General features: G+C 45.0%; 2 protein-coding genes across 2 annotated transcripts in view; one reads left to right on the top strand and one right to left on the bottom strand.

The window, feature by feature from the left end:
• The window catches only part of NHSL2 (NHS like 2), a 311,672-nt gene that overhangs the window by 11,776 nt on the left and 273,994 nt on the right, over positions 1-25,902 (bottom strand). The gene's annotated exons all lie outside the window — the stretch shown is intronic.
• Positions 1,710-6,146, top strand: RTL5 (retrotransposon Gag like 5). The gene is made up of 2 exons (XM_056130024.1): positions 1,710-5,010; positions 5,578-6,146. Exon 1 carries the CDS (start codon positions 1,748-1,750, stop codon positions 3,515-3,517), a length of 1,770 nt encoding a protein of 589 aa, XP_055985999.1. The 5' UTR covers positions 1,710-1,747; the 3' UTR covers positions 3,518-5,010; positions 5,578-6,146.

The raw sequence follows: 25,902 nt of genomic DNA on the forward strand, positions 1-25,902 counted from the left end.
AAGAGCACAGTCCAGTGAATTTTGACATAGCCTCCTTGTACCCTTGATCCAGATTTTTGCAGCAGCTTACTGGTCTCTCACATGGGATAAATCTTTTGTCCCATGGGATACATCTGTCTGGTCAGTGTGCATTTTGGGGGGTATTAGGGATGGAACATCCTGTGCCCTCTACCACTGTGTACGATATTTATATTATAAGCTCCTGTCAGGAACCACACTGGTTTCTTTTACTTCATCTTTAATATTGTGCCAATTAGGGTCAGGTTCCAAAGGACATAGACTGAGAGCTGATGTTGCGACTTATCAGAGTCTCTCCAGGTACAGGATACTTTTGTGAAGCTATTTACTGTACACTCTGTTTTAAATGCACACAAAAGGGTGCCACGTGGAGGCATTGGGAGTGATTGGTAGGTCCCAAGTTCAGAGAGGTTGAGTAATCTGCATAATGTCACACAGCAAGTTAGGTGTGGGATTCAAAGTAGAGTCTAGCTTTGTCCAATTTCAAAGCCGGAGTTTTCTCCCTGGGCAGTGTGTGTGCAGTCTGACTGCTCAGGCACTAGAACTGGTCTGTTTCTCCTCAGATCCTCTGGAGCAATCTTTGTGCACCGTGTCTCATCAGTCAACTCAAAAAGCCAGGCTGGGACTCCTGGAGATGAGTACTGGGTAGGGCATGTTGGGCTTACTTTGGTGAGGCAGAAGATACCTAGGAAACATTGTGGGCAAAGTGACTGCAAGAGCAGAGAGAGTGAAGGCCGAATGGGGCACCCTGCAGAGGTTTCCTTTGTTAGGACATAAGTGGTGCCAGGATTCCCAAGACGTGGGTGAGGTGGGAAGAGAAGGCTTGGGAGAGATGTGGGGTCTCAAGGAGGGGGCCTCGCATCCAGGTTCTCTTTGGGAATGGTTTGATCCACAGGCCAGCCTCAGTCTCCGTCCCCTCCACCGCCCCACTGCAACTACTAAAAAGGGGGTGTGGGTGGTCAGCTAGCTTTAGAATTAGCTTTCCAGGTGAAAGACGGAAAATGTGTGCTTTGCTTTTCAGTAGGCTTGCAAGGATTCTCTATTGCTCTCGCAGCTCCCAGTCGTCTTTGGTCTTTGCCTCCTCACCTGTGGACTCCAGCCGCGGCCCCCCTCCCTCTCAGTACCTTGCAACAGGCTCTGGAGATTGAGCTGTGCCTCGCGAAGCAGCTCCTCTACACTCGGGGGCCTGCCTGGGGAGAGGAACACGTTCACTGGCTGTCGCCATGACGACCTCGAGTGGGCAGTCGCTGTCGCATTTTCCCGACCCGAGTTAGCTGCAGCTAGGGAAGGAGAGAGTCAGTGAGCGGCGCGGGCGAGGGGAGGGGCGTGCTGCTTGGTAGCCAATGGACGACCGCGGTTCCCCGAGCCCCGCCCCCGGCGGGCAGGGGGCGGGGGCGGGGGCGGGCCGGTGCCAGGCGGCGCATAAAAAGCGGGGACTCGGCAGCGGCCCGATTTTTCCTCGACAGATCCTGCCGCAGTCCGCTCCTTCCCGTTCAACCCACCTTCACCCGCCTGTGTCCGCCACCGCCGCTTTGCCCGCGTGCCCCGGCCGGGTCCTTCCGGGGCGCGCCCCCGGCCCGGGCAGCTGCCAGCCGCCTCCGATCTGCAGCACGAGGTAAAGCTCCCCCAGTGCTCGCCCGGGTGGGTGTGGCCCGGCCTGCTCCCGCGGTCCCCAGCTCCCGCCCCACCCCCACCCTCACCAGTGGACCCAGCCCTCGGGCTAGACCTGATGTCCGAGTCGACTGGAAACCTCAATAATCTCCGCATGGCGAATTTTGCTCTGAGAGATGAGTTAAATGCCCTCCGCGGGGAGAATGCCAATTTGGGCCTGCAGCTCGGAAGAGCCCTGGCCGAGGTGAATTCCTTGCGGGGCAATGTCTCGAGCTACATCCGCTGGCCAGTGCCCTTGGGGCCCGTCCTTGCCGAGGAGGAGAACCTTGAGTTCCCGCTCGACGAGGTGGACGCTGTCCTGGAGGGAGAAGCGACCATCCTGTTCTATCCGCCCGGAAGCGCGGAGTCCGATGAGGAGAACGCCCCTGATGAACAGCTGATGAGCGGGATCGCCCCGTCACCCGACGGCGGCGAGTCCGAGTCCGAGTCCGAGTCCGATGGGTCTGCGCCGCTGCCCCCGCAGGCACAGCCCCTGTCCCTGTCCGGGGGGAGGGACCCGGCCCCGCCGCCTCCTCTGCCCCCATTGGAGCGGCCTGAGATAGAGCCCTTTTCAGGAGACCCCGTCTACCTGGCCGAGTTCCTGATGCAGCTCGAGACCTTCATAGCCCACCACGAGGATCATTTCTCGGGGGGTGCTGAGCGGGTGGCCTTCCTGATCTCCTTTTTCGCTGGTAGAGCTAAGGACTGGGCCGTCTCAGTCACCCAGGAGGGAAGCTCCCTTCGTACCAACTTCCCGCGCTTCTTGGATGAGATCCGGAAGGAATTCTGTGGCCCCATCCCCCCCAATGTGGCTAAAAAGACCATCCGCAAGCTCAAGCAGGGCAACTGTACCCTGGGAAGCTATGCAGATGCTTTTCAGTTCCTGGCCCAGTTCTTGTCTTGGGATGACTGCCGCCTTCAAACTCAGTTTCTCAGAGGCCTGTCAGAATTTATCCGGAAGGAGCTCGTCTGGTCAACAGACATGGCTGACCTAGACGAGCTGATTCTAGAATGCGTGGAGATAGAAAGAAAAGTGCGCATACCCAAGCCAGCACCACTGCCCGGGGTTCGCAAAGTCTTCTTCCCTTTTTCTGCAGAGTCTAATGATAATGAGGAAGGAGAGGGCCATGGTGAGGATGAAGATGCAGGGGGGCATAGGGACAGGCTCCCCCAGAGTGACCAGCAGAGGAGTGTGAGAGTTGGTGAGCAAGAATTGGAGGAGGAGGAGGCAGAAATGAGGAAGGAGGAAGAGGTGAGAAAGGAGATGGAGATGAGACAGAAAGAGGAGGAGGTGGAATACGAGACTGAGGAAGTATACCTGGAGGAATGTGATGAAGATGAGGAGGTGGATGTGGAGATCATTAACAGTGAGGATGAAGAGGAGAATAACAGGCTGGGAGCAAATCTTATGCCTGTTAGGCGCCGGGAGGTAGAGCAGGAGCCAGAACTAGAGGAAGAGTCAGAGGATGAGACCCAAGATGATTACCTAGAAGAGATGATGGAGATGCCACCGACCTATGCCAATGCCTCGTCCCAGACTACTGACTTCTACCAAGAGTCCCAGACGGCTGACTACTACCACGAGTCCCAGACGACTGATTTCTACCATGAAAACTTCCTGGATATCTCGCCTCCCGTCATTCAGTCCAGCAGACGAAGGAATCAGAATCGCGTCCCACTTCTGGAGGGCCTTCCAGGTGTGAATTCACCATTCTACAGCTCACCACCACTCATCCGCCGTGCAGGTCGCCTAGGCCATCGCCAAACCCGAAGACGTCCCCCGGTGCTCTTCCGCCTCACCCCCAGACAGGGGGGTCACCGAGCTTCAAGGGGCCGAATTCGTGTGTGAGACAGTCACCCGGAACACACCCTTGTAGTCCCCCCACCCCTGCTATTGCTGCCACACCTGCTCCATTATCTGACCAGTACTTAAGAGAGTTCCACACCTGCAGAATCGGAAGACCCGGAGAACACCACACCACCTGGTAGTCATGGCCACCATAGATGGCCATATGGGAAAGGGGAGGCATCAGCAATAGCTGAGCCCTTAATGTGCGGTGCCCTTGGCTCAGTCCAGGTGCAGGGAGAGAGCAGGTTTTTTGCGTCAGTTTCTATAAATGAACTGGTCAGCTTGTTGCATTTCTCTTCTAGTTGTTCTTAACCCTCACCTTAACCCTTCCTGTGCTTATTCATCTTGTGTTTTATGGTTTAATCCTCTGATTGGCTCATTAAGACTTCATCCAGTGCCCCACTGATCTGCCCCAGTGAGCAAAAAGACTGGCCACTCTGAACATTTCCTAGAGCCACTGAGGCCACTTACTAGATGTAATGAATGGAGAGTAGGATGGTATCAAGAAAGTGCCCAAAAGCCTCCACTTGCTTCAAGTCCCACCCATAGCAGAGGGGCCTTGAAGAGGACCCCACCTCTAGCCCAGTGAGAATGTGCAAGGCCAGCTGTCGAGTGGACAACTGACTGGGATTTGTCCTTGACTGACTGCCAGCAGGTTCCGCTTTCCCACAGATTCCAGGATCAGGGCCCTTGAACTGGCTTGCCAAATCTGGGACCCTCTCCTCTTATCTTGCTGCCCTCGCATGCCTCTTGGGTGAGCAGAACCTTGTGACTCTTTTCATTGATGTTGCCTAAAGGTCGGGGTAGGGAGGAAAAGAGGAAGAGAGGGAGGCAGGGCAGCAGCAACTCATTTGGCATTATGTGGAGCTCTTCTTTCCTAAGGGATGGTGGTCTCCAAGCTCTAGCTAGGACTTAGACTGCTGCCCCTTGACTCAGACAATAGGATTTCTTAGATCCAAGAGGAGAAAGGAAGGTTCCTCCCACAGAGACTGCACCCATTGCAGCCTGAGGCCTGGGGGCCCTCAAACCTCTCACTTGGGGTATAAGCAAGGCCTGGTACTGGACTTTGATTAGACTGTAAATCTTGAGGGCCTGTATGCCTCCTAATAACTCCTGAGATTTGGGGGCACAAATCTAGGTACCCTTCTGTTCAGCTCTGCTTTGGGTCCAGAAAACACTGCTTTTGCAGTGAAGCCCACACACGTTACTCTGGCCACAGACCATCAACTAGCCCCGTGGCTGGCCTGAACTGCCCTCAACACTGAGCCTCCTGCACAGTGCTTGGCAGCTGGGCAAGTGCAGCCAAAGTGTCTGTGGCCAGAGGGAAGAAAACAGAGTAAATGCAGCCTTTGTTTTCTTTACTGCAAATAACCTTAGTTCAGCCTTAGGATTCTGAGCCAGGAGGCAAGAAGATGGAGCTGGAAGAAGAGGAGACTTGAACAAGCCCAGTCCTCTGGCTGGTTTCTGGTGAGGTCTCTCTTCATCCGCAGAAGGTAAGAAGACCCCTCCCACCCCTCCCCTTCTTCACTCCTCCTTAAAGAACCTCTCATTTTGTAGCCTGGGGATTACTGGAGCTGGGTTCCTATAACCTGTTGCTGCCTCACAAAAGGCTCCCCATCCTCCTCCAAAGAGAAAAACTAATACAGAATCACTATAAAAATGTGGAGAACAGAAAACTCAAAGTACCCCACTCCCGAAATTCAGAATTCCACTACACAGGCCAAGCACGGTTATTCGCTGATGGTCTTTCCAGCATGTTCCTGCTGCCTCTTTTCTAAGCTGTGACCTAGCTCTTAAGCAGTGGCTTTTAAAATGGCTGCCACCTTTGCAGTCATGTGAGCTGCATTATTTATTTAGGCCTTCTCCTAATTTATTGGATATTTCTCCTTTCTGCCATATGCCCTACAACCCCCACTCCCACCAGAACCTCATGTATACAAGGTGTGAGCTCTAACACTAAACTGTGACCCCAGCCATTGGGCATTTCAGTTGCTTATGTTCTCCTAGCCCCACCTGTGCAGGAGGAAACAACCGACTGAAAAAAAACTTTGTTTTTTTAGTGAATTCCTCAGGAGTTTCCAGAGTTCCAGAAGCAGAACTGCTCTTCTTCGAGGCTGTGGACCTTGACTGCTGACAGATGATATGCTGGACCTGTTGCCTACTTCCCTGTAGGCTCCTTGCATCCTCATCCCCAACACCTTTCAGCAGAACATCCTGCCTGTTCCCCTGGTATCTCTCATCCTGAGTGCTTGAAGCCTCAGCCAGGGAAAGGACATTTGAGTACTGAGATGATTTCTGGGCCTCTGGTAGCAAGGGGTCTTAGAATTCCCTTTGACCTTCTCCCTTCCCCCTTTTCTCAGATCCTAAATATTTGTTGTGATACAATATCCACAATAGCTGTGAAAGGAATGGTGGGCTTCGGGTACTTCCTTGGGTTTGAAAGAGGGGAAGAGGGAGGGTAATGCATGCAGAAGTAGAAAAATAGTCCAAGGGGTCCCAGAAACTTGGGAGGAGACCAGTTTGTAATAAATGTGTTAATTGTGGTGTTGTTGAATTATTGTGTTAAAAAGATAAACTTTCTGTATGCTAAAGCTTTCTCCTCAATAAAATTCAAAAGGGTGTGTAAAGACGTTCTCTCTGGATTATTGAGCAAGTAGAGATGGGTACTTCAGAGGCATCAGGTACTTCCCAGGCACCTTGTCTGAACCAACTATACCCTGAAGCCTTGTTGTCACTGGATTTGGAAACTCACGCCATCTTCCAGTATTGATGAAGTTTGGAGGGAAATGGAAGGGTCAGGAAAAATGGCATTTAGTTCTGCACTTTTAAATAAGGGTGCGAATAGCCCAGACTTCTTATCAAAACTCTCAATAATATAACAGCATCATACACATACACAAAAAACAAACAAACGCAAAAACCAAAACCCCAAACCAGTGATGGAGAGAGGGAGGGAGGTTGGCTGGGTGAAGTGGGAGGGCCCTTCCCCTTTATGGCACTAGATGGTGCTATAGTATTCAATAAGTGTTTTGGTGAGGTTTTTTTTTTTAAATAGAAATTCCCTGAGCAGTTCACGTAAGAGAATCTCCCATCGATATTTCACTGTTCCTTGCAGACTGTAGGGTAAGAAAATAAGTATTAAGAACCATAACCCTATTTTTCAGTTACTAAGTCATTTCTGGTTATTGGTTACCTTGTTGCCTAGAAGAAAAGTTATACTTCTTGGCATGTCTACAATTGCTCACCGAGTGTGAATATTGGTTTTTTTGTTTTTGATTTTATTTTTTGTTTTTTTGGGCCACACCCAGCGATGCTCAGGGGTTAATCCTGGCTCTGTGCTCAGGAATCACTCCTGGTCGGGCTAAGTGGGCCATATGGTATGCTGGGGATCATTAACCCGGGGTCAGCCATGTGCAAAGCAAGTGCTTTATCCTCCATACTATCAAGCCCCAAATGTGAATATTTTTAAAGGAAAAAAGACTTTATTTAGAGGTTTGTATTCTATTCATAATTTTAGGAGTTTTTAACTGCTTAAACAGCTTCTGGAGTGTAATTTTTCTACCCAGGTCTATACTTCTGCCATTTTCATCTTTAAAAGAACAAAACCAAAATATGTCATATCACATATGAAAGTTGTCTTGGTTTTATATATTAAAAGAATGAAATCTTTTTTTTTTTTGCTTGTAAGAAGGAAAATGAATCTCCTTCTGGGGCTGGCTTATTTCCCATCAGTCAATGGGAATTTCCCTCTGAGAATGTGGGATCATTGAGCCCCTTTGGGATAGAAATGATGTGCCAGGAAATTCACATTCATTTTCTCATTTTATCTTACCCTCATCTTATGGATGAGGAAAGTGAAGCTTTTTTGAGAGTCACTGATTCAAGATTTGCAGCTGGCAGGTGCCTCTCACTAGCCTGTAGCTGCCAGTAAGCTGTTTGGCATTTTGGTGCACTCTGCCTCCACTCTGTTGCCTCCTGGTCTGCCTTGTTCTGTCCGCCACCCCCCACCCCCAAACACACACTTCTAGTTTTTAGTAATTTGGTGAGAAATGAAGCCCGGATTAAAAGGCACATTTGCTTTGCTCCTTTAGAGAAATGAAGAAACAAAGACAGACACTAGTTTTCTTTTTTTTCTGACCATATGCCAGACACTTCCACCATCATCTTTCAGCCTAACAACTTGGTGGGGCAGGTGATAGGATTTCTTTTTAGAGTTGAGGGAGCTGTGTCTTCCATTCTACAAGTGTCTAACATGGGTTGGGACTCCCAAACCCACACTGTCTCCACTGTAGGACAGAATCATTTCCCAGGAAAGCCGCCAGGAGCTCTAGGCTCATCTTGGCCATGTTCTGGGTCTTTGTCCCTTTGGAGAGAAGCAGGGCTGTGGGGTTATGGGCTCTGGGTCTCCCCATTCTGCTTCAGGTCAGATATAGTCTTTGTACCCCTGGAATTTCTCATCCACCACCAACAGGGATAGGCAAGGTTGAACTGTGTCATGGCCCCTCAGAGCACAAGGAAGGAGGTAAATAGACAGGGTCAGCCCTGCTCCAACCTTTTAGTTTGGAATTTTTGTTTGGGTTAGGGGATTACACAATACTATGCTCAGGGATAATTCCTGGCTCTGTACTCTTGGGGTCCTCTTGAAGCTGATTGAACCAGGATAAGCACATGCAAGATGAATAGCTTAGAACTGTACCATTCCTCTTGCCAGCCGTGTAGTCCGAAGTGCCATCAGTACAGGGAGAAGAGTTCTGGATTCCACTTTGGGCTGCTACTGACTTAATCTGGGACCTTGTGAAAGTCCCATCTCTGCCTGGGCTATAGCTTTCTTACTAGTCTAACAACTATTGGGTTTCTCACAATAGAATCTCAACGCCCCCCCCCCCTTTGGTACAGGAATGGAGAAGTGAGTGAATAAATAGGCCCGCTAGGGTGCCTAGCTTAAAGCCCTCGCCACTCCCACCTTAATATCTCTGGTTTTGGAAGGATGTGCATAAATAACCTTTAGTAGGCCACATGTGAAATCTTTCAATCAACTGCCGGAACCTGGGTGGGGAAGATGTGGCTTAGCAGAAACTCGTGGCAAACAAATTGAGGATTTCAGTTGATGGTGGTTCACAATGAAATGGCAGATTTTGTGGTTGCCTCAAATGCCTCTCTGGGCTGCAGCAACCAAATGAGGGACCCAGAAGAGGGGCTTGCCCCATGCCCAGTGTAAGGTGATAAGGTTCATTTCACAGGAACCCTCTGTCGTGCCAGGAAGAAGGAAGTATTGGACCAAAAGAGGAAGGCAGGAGAGAGTGGAGGACAATGAGAGTGAAGCAGGCAGGTGGATAGAAGAGGGCCCATGGCAATGGAATTTCTGAGAAGTAATAAATCCAATAACACTGAAGCTGCAAGAATTAAAGCCTAGGCATGAGAAGATCTTCCTCACACCAGTGATAGACCTTGTGGAGGCTAGACCCCACAGAGACAGAAGCTTCAGCAGAGACAGAGACTGCAATTAAGGACACGAAGGAGATTTATGATACCTGAACGAATCCCAACTCTGCCAGAGAAACTCCAGACCAAGGCAACCCCCCTCCCGGGGAAATCACCCTAGCAACAAGCTCTTACCTAACTAGAAATCCTCACTTGGGGGCAGGTTGGAGAGTCCCTGTAAAAGCTACCTTGAACAAAGGAAGGGCATGCATATGCTGCCTGAGCCTTTGTGCTGCTGGTGCTCACGTGGCCAAGCACATGTGGTGCCTGAGCACGTGTCACCCGCATCCCCCCTCCTGAGATGTGTTCTGAGGCTCTCTCCACTTTTTGGAGAAACCTGCCTTCTCCCTTGAGCATTACTTTCTCACTTCCTCTCCTTCCTTCCCCTTCCTAAAAAACAAAACAAAACAAAACCAAAAAAACCCTCCAAATAAAATGTTTTTACTTTCACTACTCGTCTACTCCTCAGTTTCCTTTCTGCGAGGAAGGAAAGAGCCTATAAACCCTGGGTAATGCCTAGGACTGAGTCTCCTTTACTGCAAAGAGCAAATCCTTGCTCTGTCCTGACTTCTAGTCTTCCCGGCCAGTCCCAAGTTGGTAGAGGTGGATCGGGAGAAAGTGACTGTCTCTCTCTCCTCTCCGCCTCACATAAGCCATCTGTGGGGGCCCACCGACTTCAGGAGGGTGCCAAGGATGATGAAGAGAGTCCCCATAAAAGTCACCTTGAACAAACCTCTGTTCTCAAGGGATGCGGGGAAGGCAGAGAAAAGTCTCACTATCTATGAAACAGGGCCACCATTCCCTTCATTCTGTGAGGAACCTGGCACATGGAGATCACTCGCTCCATTTGAACTGTTTCATCTGTGAAAATCAGCTGATCGAAACTCAGAATTTAAAACCTCCATGAACCACTGAGAAGGAAGTTGTATAACCCAGGGCTGCCCAGTACAGACCAAAGCCTTGAGGACTAACTAGGCCAGGTGTCGTTTATTTATTTTTAATTTTTTTTATTTTAAAGAATTTTGTATTGAATCACTGTTGAGATAGACCCTTCCAAAGCTGCTCATGATTAGGTTTCAGTCATACAGTGTTCCAACACCCATCCCTCTATCAGTGCCAGGTGACATTTAACAAACAGCTTGGTTGTGAGCTTTCCCACAGAGCTCCTAGAGCTGGAGCCACCTGGAGTTCCCACGCTAGCACCTAGTAAGGGAACAAGATATTTTTTTGTTGATCTGAGAACATTAGCATAGTCTGATGTAGGCCCACCCATCCCAGACACCAGCTGTGTACCTTCCTGAGACTGGTCTTTCCTGAGAAAGAAGTGCCAGAGGATGCCTGTAGAAATCTGGTCCCATAGGGCTGGAGTCAGAGTACAATGGGTAGAGCATTTGCCTTGCACGGAGATGACTTGGATTTGACCCCCCAGGACAACATAGAGCAATTTCTGAGCGCAAAGCCAGGAATACCCCTGAGAAATTCCCGGTGAGACCCCCCTCAAAAAAAGTCTGGCCCCTAGAAACCAGATTCGGGGGAGCTCAAGTGTTTACTTTTGACATCTGGAAGTGACTCCAGTAGAACCCTTCTGGTCCCAGAGATGGGAACCAGCATCAACAAAATGAGAAATGAGCTTCCCCGCCTTAGCTGGAAGGGAAAAAAAAGCTAACACAAAGTCCAGGGTTCTTGGTTGCCCTGGTAACTAATAGCTGCTCCTATTTGGAGGAAAACAGTTTCTAAATGGATTTCAGGCAGCGTGGCTATTTCCTTTGCCGGAGGGTGGCCTCTGTCCCTTCCCCCTTCCTCCTGCTGGCTACACTGGAGAAGGGTTAGAGCTGGGACTCCTCAGCAACACTCCTAGGGGCAGATGTCTTTTTTAAAGGGACACTGCCTTTTTATTTTGTTCTTGCTGTGGGCAGCATGCAAGGTAAACACCCTACCGCTGTGGTAGTGGTAGGGCGTTTGCCTTGCACGCAGCCAACATGGCCGACCCGAGTTCGATTCCTCCGCCCCTCTCGGAGAGCCCGGCAAGCTACCGAGAGTATTCGATATGCCAGACACAGTAACAACAAAGTCTCCAATGGAGATGTTACTGGGCCCGCTCGAGCAAATCGACGAACAACAGGAGGGCCTTTACCTTTACCTTTACCTTGCTGTGGGCTGTTACTATGAAAAAGGAGGCTAAAATGAAGTGTCAGGGGTCGGAATAATAGTATAGCACATTGGGTGCTTGCCTTGCACAAGGCTGACCCGGGTTCGATTTCCCTGAAGCCCCAAGAGTAATTCCTGATCACAGAGCCAGGAGTAATCCCTGAACACACACTCACATACATTCATACACACTCTCACACCCACACAAACACACACACATACACTCACCCACACAAACATTGCACACATACACAGTCACAGCCACACAATCACACACACTCACCCACGCAACTACACATTCACACCCACACAATCACACTCACATGCACTCACCCACACACAACCACACACATACACTCACACACAATCACACACAGTCACATACTATCTCACACATATACTCACTTACACAACGACACACACACATAAACACTCACTCCGGGTATGGTTGGGTATGGTCCCAAAATAAAAAACAAAACCCAAAACCCCAAACAAACAAAAAGAAATGTATCACTGTGTGAATCTGTGGGGATGGCATTCTGGCTTGAAGAAGCCTTGCCTTATGTGGCATGTAACCAAACATCAGAGGTTAAGTTCCCCCAACAATTGTGACCCTATTGCTGCCTCACAACTCACTGACGAGACCAGAGCTAGAGCCCGAAACCCAGAGCTCCCAGTTCAGCTACTCCTCACACTCATCATGTCTCACCTGGACTGCAGAAAAAAGAAGTGTCCCTGCTAATCATCCTATCCCTTCTATAACCCTTTCTAATCAATCCACCTTCTGTGTGCTATAAGGGAGGCTTTTGATCCTTACAATACACTTTTAGTGGGATTCTTTCCTCTACTAGAAGGACCGGCCTGATTCTGGCATTTCTACCTGGTCATAAACCTCCTGTGGCATCCTACTTTCCTTTTCCATGTGTTCAGAATCCCATACACAGAAATTGATCCTTTCTTGACTGATAGATTCATCAAGCCCATTCATGACTCTGGGCCTTTGCACAACCCATTCCCTCTGCCCTCCAAATACACAAGCCCCTTTCCCCCAGCCTCATTTTGACTGAAAATCTTTGCCTCAGCTCAAGCACTTCTTTATGATGCTACTTTTTTTTCTCAGACAAACTCTTGGCCTTCTGAATTCTCCCTTCCTCTCCTGAGTCCAACCCATTTGCTCAATGAGGCAGGCTCATGACTCCAAATGGTTTCAAGGCCACTGCTCTGTGTGAGAGCTTATACAGGGATCCTTGCAGGGGAGGCTGCCCAGGCAGTAGCTTTTAGGAGGAAAATTGATCTCCTGTGAGCTCGTATGCAAGTGGAAGTGGGAAGTGGGAGCACTCTTCTCATCATAGTGGGGGTGGGAGTCAAAAAAAGTGAGTGAAAAGAAAGCAGGAGCTTACAGAGCTAATTTTCATGCCCACTGAACACTTTATTGATAGAGTCATATCATTGGGACTCATCACTCTCTTTCAGTGGTGCTAGGGATAGAACCAGGGTTAACTGCAACCCCAGAGTTCTATAAAAATGGAGGTAAAATGATATATTACAGTGATCATAGATAGAACTTACCACCAACAAAATGAGCTAATATTTGTTTTATAATTTAAATTTTGTGTTTTGGAACCATACCTGATAGTGCTAAGGGAATATTACTGGCTCTGCTCTCAGGGATCACTTCTGGTGGGACTCAAGGAACCAACCATATGGGGTGCTAAGGATCGAACCCAGTTCAGTGATGTGCAAGGTAACTGCCCTACCACTGTACTATCTCTCTACCCCTCCAAAGTAGCTAATAATATTTGGGCTGGAGAGGGAGTACAGAGTAAGACACTTGACTTGCACATGGCTGACCCTGGTTGATCCATGGCATTACATGTAGTGCCCTGAGCACCACCAGGAGTGATCCCTGAGTACAGAGGCAGAAGTAAGCCCTGAGCACCACTAGGTATGGTCCGAATCCAACAATTTGATACAAACAAAAGAATAAGCTAACACCGTTTTTTTGTTTGTTTGTTTCTGGGCCACACCCGACAGTACTCAAGGCTTACTCCTGGCTATTTGCTCAGTTATAAATCCTGGTGGTGCTCAGGGGACCATAAAGTGTGCTGGGGATAGAACCTGAGTTGGCTGCGTGCAAGGCAATTGCCATGCCTGCTGTACTCTCTCCTCTCCCAAGCTAACACATCAGCACTCACTATACATTGAGTACTAAGTGCTTTACATTTATTAGATCACTAAGCCATCATAATCAATCGATAAACTAGGTAGTTTTATGATTCCCCATTTTGCAGATTAGGAAACGTTTAACTTGCCCAAAATAATAGTACTGGTTATGCAAATGCTTTTGAAGCCTGCAGGAAGATGGGAAAGTAATGTGAATTAGAAATGAGGCAGGGAGAGTGGAAAGGGACAAAATTTAGGTCAGGGGTCTTCATTTCTGTTGGCTTATCTACCCCATTAGGTACTTGGCCAAATCCCGATTACATTCTCAGAATAATGTCTTCAAATACATAAATAAAATACATAGACCCATAAAGGTAACTGATCATCTTGTAATAATGGAAAGAATTTAAGGTCTTGTGATCATATTACTTCTCTAGAAATGCATTAAATAACAAGATTTAGTAGCAAGTCTGTATATAGGTTAGAAATCTTGAATCAATGATTATAAATAACTTCTTGAGACACAATAACTGAAATCCTATATGAAAATATTTATGATTTCTATTAGGGATAAAGTAATAGATATTGCTAGTACCACTATGGCATGTTGCCTATATTCTTTGCTCTGGAAAATACTTAATTTCTGTTAGAACGTAATTGGAAAAGATAAATAATTTTCCCATCCAAGTTCACAGCCCTGCTATACTTAACTTCTCTGTCCATGCCCCTTAGAGTACATGTGGCTCAAGTTAAGGGGTACTACCCTGAGGTGTCAGAGAACAGACAATGACCACACTGTCAGCTCAAGGAAAAAGCTGGGAGCTGGCAGAAAGACTAATGCATGTTTTCTCTTTCAAGAACAGTTACAAAAATCTTCAAATCTAGCACAACCCTTTTCCTCTTGGTTCTGAATCATCAGCCCAGGGTGGGGCTGAGGTTGCCATACTTGGTTTGTATTTCAAGTTCACCACATACCCATCCATAGAATTGACTTGGTGTCACTTCCTTTGCTTCATTTTAAAGTTAGGACCTGCCTGCCTCTCCCTAGATTTCCCACTAATCTAGATATAATCTTTAAGTGGACATTTTTATTTGCTCTATGGAACTAATGGATGCTCAAAAGCACCCCAAGCAGGTTGAGGGCTCACAGAGAGAAGGGAAATAATTACTAACTGTGCCCGTTACCCCTGAACACCAGTTGGAATCAGCACTTTCCCAAAATAACAAACGTTTTTTTCTTGACTTTGCCACCTGTCAGCTTGAGACTCTGCCAAACAGGAAAGCAGAGTGCTATGCTCTGTCACAGAGAAGACAAGTGGTTGGAGCAGCAGTAAGCAGCTTTTTTAACTTGCCTCTGATCCTATTCAGGGGTCAATGACAGTACAGTTCTTAGCGACCCGGCCCTAGACCTTCCCGCAATGCCTTGCTTGTTGGATCTGTCTGGCCAGGGTCTGCTGCCTGCTGTTCTACTCCAGGCTCCCATAGTTACTCAGTAAATGAGCAATATTTGGCTGATAGCCATGTGTTAAAAAGGTTATAGCTTAATTTCTAAAGTGGGAAAGTGGGATTTGATAACCTTCTGAACTGTAGCCATTGGATAAGCAAGAAGAGAATTCAGAACGAATATAACTCAGTTACTCAAGAGAACAGAACAGCATGCTTTGTGGGGTCATGTTGAGACCTCCACAATGTGGAGAAGACTTATTTTTTATTATAAATATATGTGCATGAGTGTGTGCATGTGTGTGTGTGTGTGTGCTGTTAAGGTTGATCAAAGCTCCTAAACATAAGAAGAAAAACAGTGAGGACTAAATGAGAACTCAAAAGAATTTTTGTTAGATTGGAACAAAAATTAGAGAGAAAATCTTGGGATCTCTCCCTGGGGAAAAAAACTGTCTGACTTGCAAATGTGAAACCATAACTTTGATGTCTTATACTACCAACATACGCTACCTGGTACCCCTGGCACTACATGTGAGCTCTATTTGGGCGTGTGCCAGGTGTGTGCAATCACTGAATTAACAATGTCTGAGACCTGCAGTCAAGAATGCAACCTTTGGCAAGCATGTGTATGAGAGTCACAGAAATGCACTGACTATCCCTATAACCATAATGTGTTCAAGCACCACAGCTAAAAAGAGTGTGACCCCTAGGAACACTGAGGCCAAATGTGCAAGCACTACAACCAATCTGTGGCCACAAGAGAGAATCACAACCAAATACGCATGTCCTACAATCTGTCATGGAAGTAAGTAAAGTAAAAGTAAAGTAAAGGCCCTCCCGTTGTTCGTCGATTTGCTCGAGCGGGCCCAGTAACGTCTCCATTGGAGACTTTGTTGTTACTGTGTTTGGCATATCGAATACGTCACGGGGAGCTTGCCAGGCTCTGCCATGCGGGCGAGATCCTCTCGGTAGCTTGCCGGGCTCTCCGAGAGGGGCGGAGGAATCGAACTCGGGTCGGCCACATTGGCTGCGTTCAAGGCAAACGCCCTACCGCTGTGCTATAACAGCAACAAATGGAAGGGAAGGGAAAATAACAGCAACAACAACAATAATAATTATCATTATTTGTTTTAAAAATAATATGTGAGAGAAGTCTACAATTATTAAAATCAGAAATAAAAGCAGTGATACTGCAATTAACCTTATAGAAATAAAAATGAATATAAAGGAATACTATGAAATTGTATGTCAATAAATAAACAAATTGTATGACAAGCTAGAACATTTATAAAGTACATACATTCTTAGACAGACATAATTTTTTTAAAATGACTGAAGAAGAAACTCCAAATAACCCTAAGGTAAGTAAGGTAATGGAATTAGTAATAAAAATTAGCTCTGAAGTGGGATGGAGAAATAGTTCAGTGGGTAGGGAGCTTGCCTGCATGTGGCTAACCTAACCTAGGATCAATTCTTGGCACCCACCAGGTCCCCCAGCACTACCAGGAGTGATCCCTGAGTGTAGTGGCAGTAGTAGGCCCTTAGCACTGCTGGGTGTATCCCCAAAGCAAAAAAGAAAAGTATGATTTAGGTAAAATCAGGACAACTTTTAATAAATGTCAAACTCTATTAGAAGCAATATTAGTATAATGGAGATATCAAATGCTGGAAAGAAAGAGAACAAAAAGATTTTTCAAAGAAATAATAGCTGAGGACTTTGCAAACCTACAGAAAAATCTAACCATAGCTGTCCAGAAATCTGAAATAAGACTCACATTTCTTTGTGCAATTTTTTAATGGTACCCAGGACTTAATGCAGGGCTTCACAAATTTGAGGTGTGCATTCTATTACTGAGCCACATGCCCCACCACTCAAAGTTTAAACACATAACAAATACACCAGAACACACCATTGTTTAATTATTGAAAATCATCAATTAAAAATATTTAAATGAAAGAGGGCTGGAGAAATAGTACAGTGGGTAGGGCATTTGCTTTGCACGTGGCCGACCCGGGTTTAATTCCCAAAATCTCATATGGTCCCCTGAGCAGTGTCAGGAGTAATTCCTGAGTGCAAAGCCAGGAGTAACCCCTGTGCATTCCCAGGTGTGATCCAAAAAGCAAAAAATAAAAATGTTAAAGCCTGGTAAGAAAAAAATAAGCAACATACAAAGTCATCCCAATCAGCAGAAACCTTATAGGCTAAGAGATAGTGTAATGACATATTCACAGTTCTGAATGATAAAAATTCCAGCCAAGAATATACTGCCCTGCAAATTTGCCATCCAAATATGTGGAGAAATAAATGCTTTCCCAGATAAACAAAAGCTGATGGAGTTTGCAATCTTTAGACCTGTACATAGAAAAGTTGAAAGGTGACCTTGTATAGGAAAAGAAAAAAATAAAAAAGAACATTAAATCTCAAGCATGGAGATAAATTGTAAGACAGAATCAGAAACATCAAGTAAATCATCAACAAAACATCAAAGGGGAGGAAGAACAGGATAGAATCTGTTAATCTAAAAATCAATATGTATCAGCACACTCACATAAAGACTTAGATAGAGAAAGGATGACACAGTCCCATGGTAACCACAAAACAAATATCTGGTGATATCTATAAGAAAATAATGATGAAACAGAATCACCAGGGAAGACAATGCAACAGAAAGGACAAATAGAAACAAATGTAAAAAGAAACAACAGAAATATGTAACAAGATGAAAATGATAGGATTGTTTTAAGTCAGCCATATAAATTACTAGTCATGCTAGTCATGCGAAATGTGAGTGGTCTGAGTTTATGAACCAAAAAACACAGAGTAAGCGACACTGTACTCTTAAGTCCGATAAGACTCAGACTGAAAGGCTAGAGTATAGTGATCCAAACCAACAATGCAGAGAAAAGGACAGGGTGTGCTACTCACATATTTGATAACATAAACATTCAAATAAAAGGATAATAGGTGACAAACATGGATATTATATAATGGTTGGTTCAGCCCACCAAGAAGATATAACATTAATCTATATTTATGTGCCCAACATGAGGGCCTAAAGATATAAAGCAATATTAACAGACAACAAGGGAAGCATTGATAGTAACATAATGGCTGTAGGGAATCACAACACACCAGTTAGAGCAATGGCAATGAAATTAAGGAAACAATTCTATTTTGTAATATTAAAAAATTAACATAGGATAAATTAAACTGAAATGATGTAAACTTTGTTCACTGAAAGTCTGCAAAATACTGTAGAGAAATGAAATATTTCAAGAGATGGAAAGACACCCCATGTTGATCAATCAAAACATTGAATATTGTTAAGATGGCTATGCGTCTCACAGTGAGCTACAACCCCATATGAACACAGCTGGATAGTGTGTAGAAACTGACAAGCTGATCTGAATGCTCATGTGGGAGTTCAAATGGTCCAAGAATAGCTCAAATAATCTTGAAAAAGAAAAGTTAGAAATCTCACACTTGCCAATTCAAAATTTTACACAAAGTAACAGTAATTAAAACACTGCTGTTAACATAAGAACAGAAAGATAATCAACAAAACAAGGTTAGGAATCCAGAAATTAGCAGATAAATAAAGTTGTGGCCAATTGACTTTTTTTGATGAGGCAGTCAAGTTCACTCAATAAGAAAGAAAAAATGGTCTTAAGAAGTGATACAGTGACAACTAGAGATCCAGTGAAATTTGTTTTCACACTTAGATAAAACTAAATTCAAAATGTATCAAAGACTTATTAATAATTATAACTATAAGGTTATAATAGAATAAATATAAGTGAAAATCTTTTATTTATTTTTATTGAATCACCGTGAGATATGCAGTTACAAAGTCTGATTGAGTTTCAGTCATTTAATGTTCTGACAACAATTACAAAGTCTCCAGTTGGTGAAAATCTTTTAGATCTGCATTAAGAAATAATTTCTTAGATACAATGCTACAAGCATAACAACAAAAGAAAAATTAGCTAAATTGGAATCTGCCCAAATTAAGAATTTTTATGTTACAAATAATGTCATCAAAAAGTGAAAAGAGTATTCATGAAACCCTATCATTAATCGTATTGTAAATCCTTCAAATAAATAAAATAATTTTTAATTATTTAAAAACTACACTAAAAATTGAAAAGACAGCCAAATGCCATAAAATATTTCTACAATCACATGTCTAATGGAACACTTGTATACAGAATATAGAAACAACTTTTAACAACTCAATGTCAAAAAAAAAAACAATTGAAAAATTGGCGAAGTACTGGAATAGACATTTCTCCAAAGAAGAATCATAAATGATTAAAGCACACGAGAAAGGATATTCAAGGACCTCGAGAAATAATGGAATGGCTTAAAGAACTGGCCTTGCAAGTTTATGGTCATGAGTTCAAACCCCCTGTGTCCCACATATGCTGAGTGTCATCTGGAGAATGCTGTTTGATCATGGCAGTTGCACTATCAGCAATCACTGGGACTGCAAACAATTTCTGGCCACACTGCAGTCAGGTATACACAAGTACCATAAAAAGGCTGTGATGCCTGGTGAGCACTGCAATTAAAAAGATGTGTGAGTACCATGGTCATGAAATGCAACCCTTAATTAACATGTGTGTGAGCACCACAAAGATCCCAAATGAGTACTACAGCCATAACATGTGACTCAATTAAAAATGTACCCTCAAGAGAACTGCAACTAAAGGATGACAAAACCTTGATGAACACCACAGCTGAATATATGGACAGAGCAACCTGACGTGGGACATCCCAACCTCTACCCCGGTGAGTACACAGCTAAACATGCGTGAGCACTACAGGTAGGTACATGTGTGCGACCTTCGGTTATCACAACGTCAATAACAACAACAAAGGAAAGGAAACAAAAGGGTGGGGGGATAAAAAACCCAATGAGAAATCATTAGGGAAACAAATCAAACCCACAGAGATAAAAGGGGATAAAGGGGCTCTTTCTAGGGTGTTGAAAATTTTCTAAAATTTTCTAAAATTTTCTAAAATTGGTTGTGGGAGGGCATGCTGGAAAGGAAGATAGCTCAAAGGGCTAGGCTCAGACGAGCTCAAATGAGTAAGACCCTGAGTTTGAGCCCCAACACTGCATATCCCCCAGCGTTACCCAGGTATATCCTGGCATTGGAGGCCATGAGGTCCTCAAATACTACTTGGGAGGTCACAGTGACCCCCGAGTGCAGTTATGTCTGAGTTAGCACTGCATTGCTGGATCTGAGCATTGAACTATCAGTCTGGGTGATCAGGTATTGCTGGGAGATTTCGAGCTTTGCCTGGGGACCTCCCCAACAATAAAATAACAAAAAATGATTGTGTTGGTGGTTATACAACTTTTTATACTAAAACATATGGAACTTCACACTTTTGAATCAGTAGATCATATGGAATGTGTACGTACTGTATCTCAATAGAGCAGTTATTAAAAAGAAAGAAATTTCTAAGTCATAAGTGTACCACAATATAGTTAAACGAAGGCCACAAAATGAGTGAGTAGAAAGGAGCCACACGAGAGGCTGCAGAAATTCTAGAGCCTTTGGGAAGATTGACACACAAGGAATCATGTGTCAATAAGTAAGCTATTATTTATAAGTAAAGGGCCAGAGAGATAGTCCGGTGGTTAGAGTGATTTCCCTATATGTGACTGACTGGGTTTGATCCTCAGCACCCTATATCAACCAGGAGAGATTCCTGAGCTCAAAGTCAGTAGTAAGCCCTGAGCACAGCTAGCTGTGCCTTTCCCCCAATCCGCGCTCCAAAGTAAATTGGCTACTAGGGTGCAAAAGATGCTTCACAAAAGGCAAGTACCATATCTGGAACTTAGTGACTCTAACCGGCATGTCTTTGATCCTGTCTTCAATGTTTAAGAGGGTAAAGTAGGGCTGAAAGTGGGATTTCAAGCTGCCACCCACCCATGCACCCCAGTAAAATAACCTAATTTTTGGACCACACCAGGCGATTCTCGGGGCTTAGTACTGGCTCTGTACTCAGGGATCACTCCTGAAGGGGACTATATGGGGGGCCAGGGATCTAACACAGGTAGACCGTGTGCAAGGCAAGTGCTCTTCTGGCCCATATACTCAGTTGTCTTCACTGAGACCAGCCACCCTATACTTCTGTTGAAGTTCTAAGCTAGACCAGATTCTGCCTTTTCCCCTCTTCACTTATAAGGAAATTTGTGTCTCATTTGGCTCCAATGTGACTTAGGGGGCCCAGAATGATTCTCTTGTCCTGAGAGGAGATGGGATCCAAGTATGTTTGTCCTAGATCTTGAATTCTTTAGAGACTTTTTACCTCAACTCTGCCTATTGATTATACAAATCTCTGACCTGAAAATCTATTCACATTTGTATATTTCTCTTGTCCAATTGAATTTAATATTTTATTTCAAAGAAGTGTTTCAACACATTTAAAACTGTGTTTAGAGAAGGAAATTACCCATAAATTCACCTTCTCTGTGCGAAAACCTATTTTCTATAAACATAACCAAAGTAAAGATGATACTTAGCAGGCTGAAGAGATGGCTCAAAGGGCTGGCACTCACGCTTTGGATATAGGAATCCTGAATTTGATCCTCGGCACCACATGGTTCCTCAATCACTGCTGATATGGTCTCCTCAAAAGATGAAATTTTAGTACCATAATTTTATATTTATAAAATCATAAAAACTGAAGATTCAATATTTTTCTTAGAATTATTGAGAACACAGAAGTCTATTTTTTGTTTTTTTGGGCCACACCTGGGTGCTCAGGGATTACTTCTGACTCAGCAATCAAAAATCACTACTAAAGGGTCTTGAAGGATTGTATGTGGTGCTGGGAATCAAACCTGGTTTGGCTGCATACAAGTCAAGTACCCTACCTACTGTACTATTTCTCTGGCCCAAGATAAGCCCTTCGCTCTGTTGTTTAAAAAATATAATTATAGAGCTCTTTCTATGTCCTAGATGTTGCTCAAAGTACTTTTTAAATTTAACCTTTATGCCAACACTGAGGAAGGTATGTTTATTCACCAATTTGACAAATGAAGAAATGGAGACACCCAGAGACTAGAGAACTTGTGCAAGGTCATACAGCTACTGACCCATACTGTTACCACAGGTTGTATTTTAACTTACCCTCAAACTTTTATGAGCTCCAGAATTCCCTGGAGGGCCTTTGAAAACTAAGCGGCGGGTCCTGCTCTCAGAGTGTCTAATGAATCAGGTCTGGGTTAGAGTCCAAGATGCCAAATTTTAATTGAGTTATCAAGGGACCCTGGGCTTGTTGGTGCAAGGTTCACATTTTAGAACCACTGCCCTGAATAGCACATCTAACAGCGCATACCAGTTTGTGACACCTGCACGCCCCAAAGCAATCCTTATAGTGGCCAGGAAGTGGCATTACTTGTTAACTGCATCTTCCTCTCCTTATTCACCTCTCTCTGTACTGGCAGGATAGTTTCTGAGGAGTGTCACCTCTGAGGGGAGGGGGTTGCCTGAAGAAAAGATTTATTCATGTCAGTCTCAGAAACAATTAGATAAATGCAATGCTATACATTATAAGTACTGATAATAAGCCATCTCTGACTGTCAGGCTGCCATGGGTACTGCTGAATTAACATTTGTGCTGTCACTTGCCTTCTGTCTGCTGCCAATTTATCGAATAGTTAATAAGAGCAGCTCAGGATTAACTCAGCCAGATTCCCTGCAGCCTCCCATTTCCTTCCTATCTGGAAGGGCAGAGGGTTGGTACTTTTACATCCACTGGCTACTCAAGGGCTACAGTCAGTTCCTGGCAGTGCTCAGGGTGCCACAGGATGCCAGGAATCGAACCTAGGTCTCCAGCATGCACACAAGACCTTTGAGCTACCTCCTCACCTCCCAGAGGGGTTGGTGCTGAGGTTTGCCTTTAATGCACTAACTTATAAACTTCTCTAAAGAGAGCAGTGTTACAGAAGAGTAAGGGCCACTTGGTGTTGCATCAAAGAAGTCAAATTTGACTTTATAATCTGCAGGATTGAGAGGACTGAACATTGATTAGTGGGCATGGGAGAACTAACAGCTTTAATAAGAAGGAACTGATTTGTCCATTTGACCACAGAACAGGTCCCTGGAAAGTCTGGGCAGCAAAGTCATCAAAGAAGAGGGGGAGCCTGAAGATGGATAAAGCAGGCCTAATGGATAAAACTGCCTAATCATAGCCAAGCTGTGTCACCTGTCATTTTGTTTGGTTTTGGGGTCATACCCGTCAGTGCTCAGAACTTACTCCTGCCTCTGCACTCAGGGATCAATCCTGGCAGATATCTGGGGACCATATGTGGGATAAAACCATGTACAAGGCAAGTGTCCTACAGATTATACTTTGCTTTGGCAAGCTGTGTCTCCTATCTGAACCCAGGCTTCCTCACTGAGAGAACTAGGCTGATGCTACTTACATTGGCTGTATTCCAGAGCAATGGAAGGATTAAAGAGAAAAATCCTGGAATGATATTTTGGATTCCTGAAATCAACTAAACTAGAAACTGGCCTATTCATGCACCTGGAAGGTTACAGATCAGGAAAGCAGAAGAGGGGTCTGAAAAGTGGAGAAAGCTAGGTCTGAGTGAAAAAATTTGGTCCTCTTCAAACCTCACCTAATATCTGTCTTGGTCTTTGTCATTTATGAATGCCAGTTCTCTCTCTCTCTCTCTCTCTCTCTCTCTTTCTCTCTCTCTCTCTTTCTTTCTCTGTGTGTGTGTGAGTGCGTTTGTGTGTGTGTGGTGTCAGAGGCTGACCCTAGGACCTTTATCACTGATCTTTATTTGAGCCAAAGAGCTTACTTCTGCCTGGTAGTTTCTTTACAGTACTTGCTGGGATGAGCCATTCAGATTCAACCTCAGGAAAACAACATGCTGACAGAGTTTTGATATTAGCATTGTTTTGATATTAGCTTTCTTTGGGTATTACTTTGTCCCATGGTTTATTTCTTTCAGGAGTGGCTCCTTCGCATCCTAGCTCAGTTCTACTCTAGAGGCCATGTCGGAGTATCCTGCTCAGTTTGACTAAATCCTGCATCATGAATGCTCTGTTTGGTTATATTATCCCCTTCGCACAATCCTGCTTCCTTATCAACTTGCCACAACTGAGAGTCCCAAGAGCCTTTCTAATCAACCTTCTGATCTTTGTCTAATTTCTGGCTCACAGTCCACTTCCTGAGGTTTCGTTGGCAGGGAGGATGCTCTGCAGTTTTAAAGGTACATTGACACATGTTCTCCCAAAAGGTTCTGGCAGGGCTCATAGTCCCAGGCAGAGAGGTGGTGACTGCTATATTTCCTGCTCCTCTATCCCATTCATGGCAATCTCCTCTTTTGCAAATAAGTTCCAACCTTAATTTCTGGTATGTTTCCCCCCTTATCACCAAAACAAAACAAGTTATCACAACAAAAAATCAGAACATACAATCAAAATGAAAGAGGAAAATAACACTCATAATTTTACATACCAGAGACAAGCACTGCTGAGACCTTTGGTGAATCTTTCCCGGAATTTTTCCAGTGCCAAGCAAAGACTCTAAGTATTGCTCTGTGGCTTCCTTAAATTCTTTCTTGCCCCACACTCAATATTTTCTGCCATCCATGTCCAGATACTCAGAGAGAATGGGGAAGTGAAGACTCAGAAGCTTGTGGGCAGCCGGAAACCCTAGTCCACCGCCCTCACATAACAGAAATGTGGAAATAGAGACCCGGAAAGAAACTAGCTTCTTCTTTTCAAGCTCCACACTGAGTAGGCGTGCTAAAGGTTTCTCCCCAACCACACTGAGACATATAGTTCACCTTCTCCAGACCACACCCTAAGTCTTAAGCCTGTCTTCGAGGATGTAAATTGCCTAGTCAGTTTCATAAAAAAGAAGAAGAACAGGAAAAGCATGAAAGAAATGCCAGAAAATAAGGACAGAATGCCAGTGTCAGTGCCTGGGTTTGTGCCACTTTCTAGGATTCAGGGTTCAGTCCTTGCTTGGGAGGTTGAGGTTTTGCCTTTGGAGTGGAGTGCAGTCAGCAAGTTTTGACAGACGCCTTAACTGCAGCTGTCCTCCCTCCTCTGGCTCCAGACTCTGCAGCCCTGCTTCCCATCTGTTCTGTGGAAACAGTGAGAGGATTCATCCTCAAAGGTCACTCAGGGTTGGGACAACAAGTCCTTAGATAGGATGCCATAATCAGGAATACCAAAAGAAATAAACCAATAAATTGGGCTTCACTTAAATAAAAAGACTTAGGGGCTGGGGATGCAGCTCAAGTGGTAGAGAACATGCCTTCCAAGCTTGGGGCCCTGGGGTTCATGCCCAGCATTGCATTCCCCCTATGCCTGACCCCCCTCCCTGGAGTCACCAGACCCAAACACTATCGGGATTGGCACACAACAATTTAAAAACAATTTAAAGCTTTTGTGCTTCCAGCAAAGAAACTCAAGGTCCAGTAAAAGAAAAAAACATCCATGTTACTGGAGAGATAGTAGAGAGAGTAAGGCACTGCTTGTATTCAGACGAACTTGGTTCAATCCCTGGTGTCTCCTATGTTCCCCCAAGCCCTCCTGGAGTGATTCCTGAGTGCAGAGACAGGAACAACCCCTGAGCACCGCTGGTTGTTTCCTCCACCCTATCACCCCCCAAAAAACTCACCAAAAACACCCTATTGAATGTGAGAAAATATTTGCACACAGGACTTCTGATAAAGAGCTGATATCCAAGATCTATAAAGCACTTACTAAACTTACCAACAAAAAAATCAGTGACAAAATGACTCAGAAAGAAAGGGATAGACATAGAAAGATTGCATTCATCTGGGGAACATAAAGTAACAAAATAGGAGACTAACACCCAAGAATGGCCAAGATTAGTACCAGGAATTTTGCTCCATGGCTTGGAGGCCAATCACACATGCTAGGGGAAAAGGGAGCTCAGATAGAGAAGGGAACACCAAATAAAGGTGTTGGGAGGATCCTCCCAGGGTGGGAGAAGCATGCTGAAAGTAGACTATAGACCAAACATGATTGTCACCCATTGCCTCTTTTGCAAACCACAACACCCAATAAGAGAGAGAGAACAAAAGGGAATGCCCTGCCACAGAGGCAGGGTGGGATGGGGGGATGGGGGGTGGGAGGGA

The sequence above is a fragment of the Sorex fumeus genome, unplaced genomic scaffold, assembly GCF_029834395.1.
Source record: "Sorex fumeus unplaced genomic scaffold, SorFum_2.1 ptg000073l, whole genome shotgun sequence".
NCBI lineage: Eukaryota > Metazoa > Chordata > Mammalia > Eulipotyphla > Soricidae > Sorex > Sorex fumeus.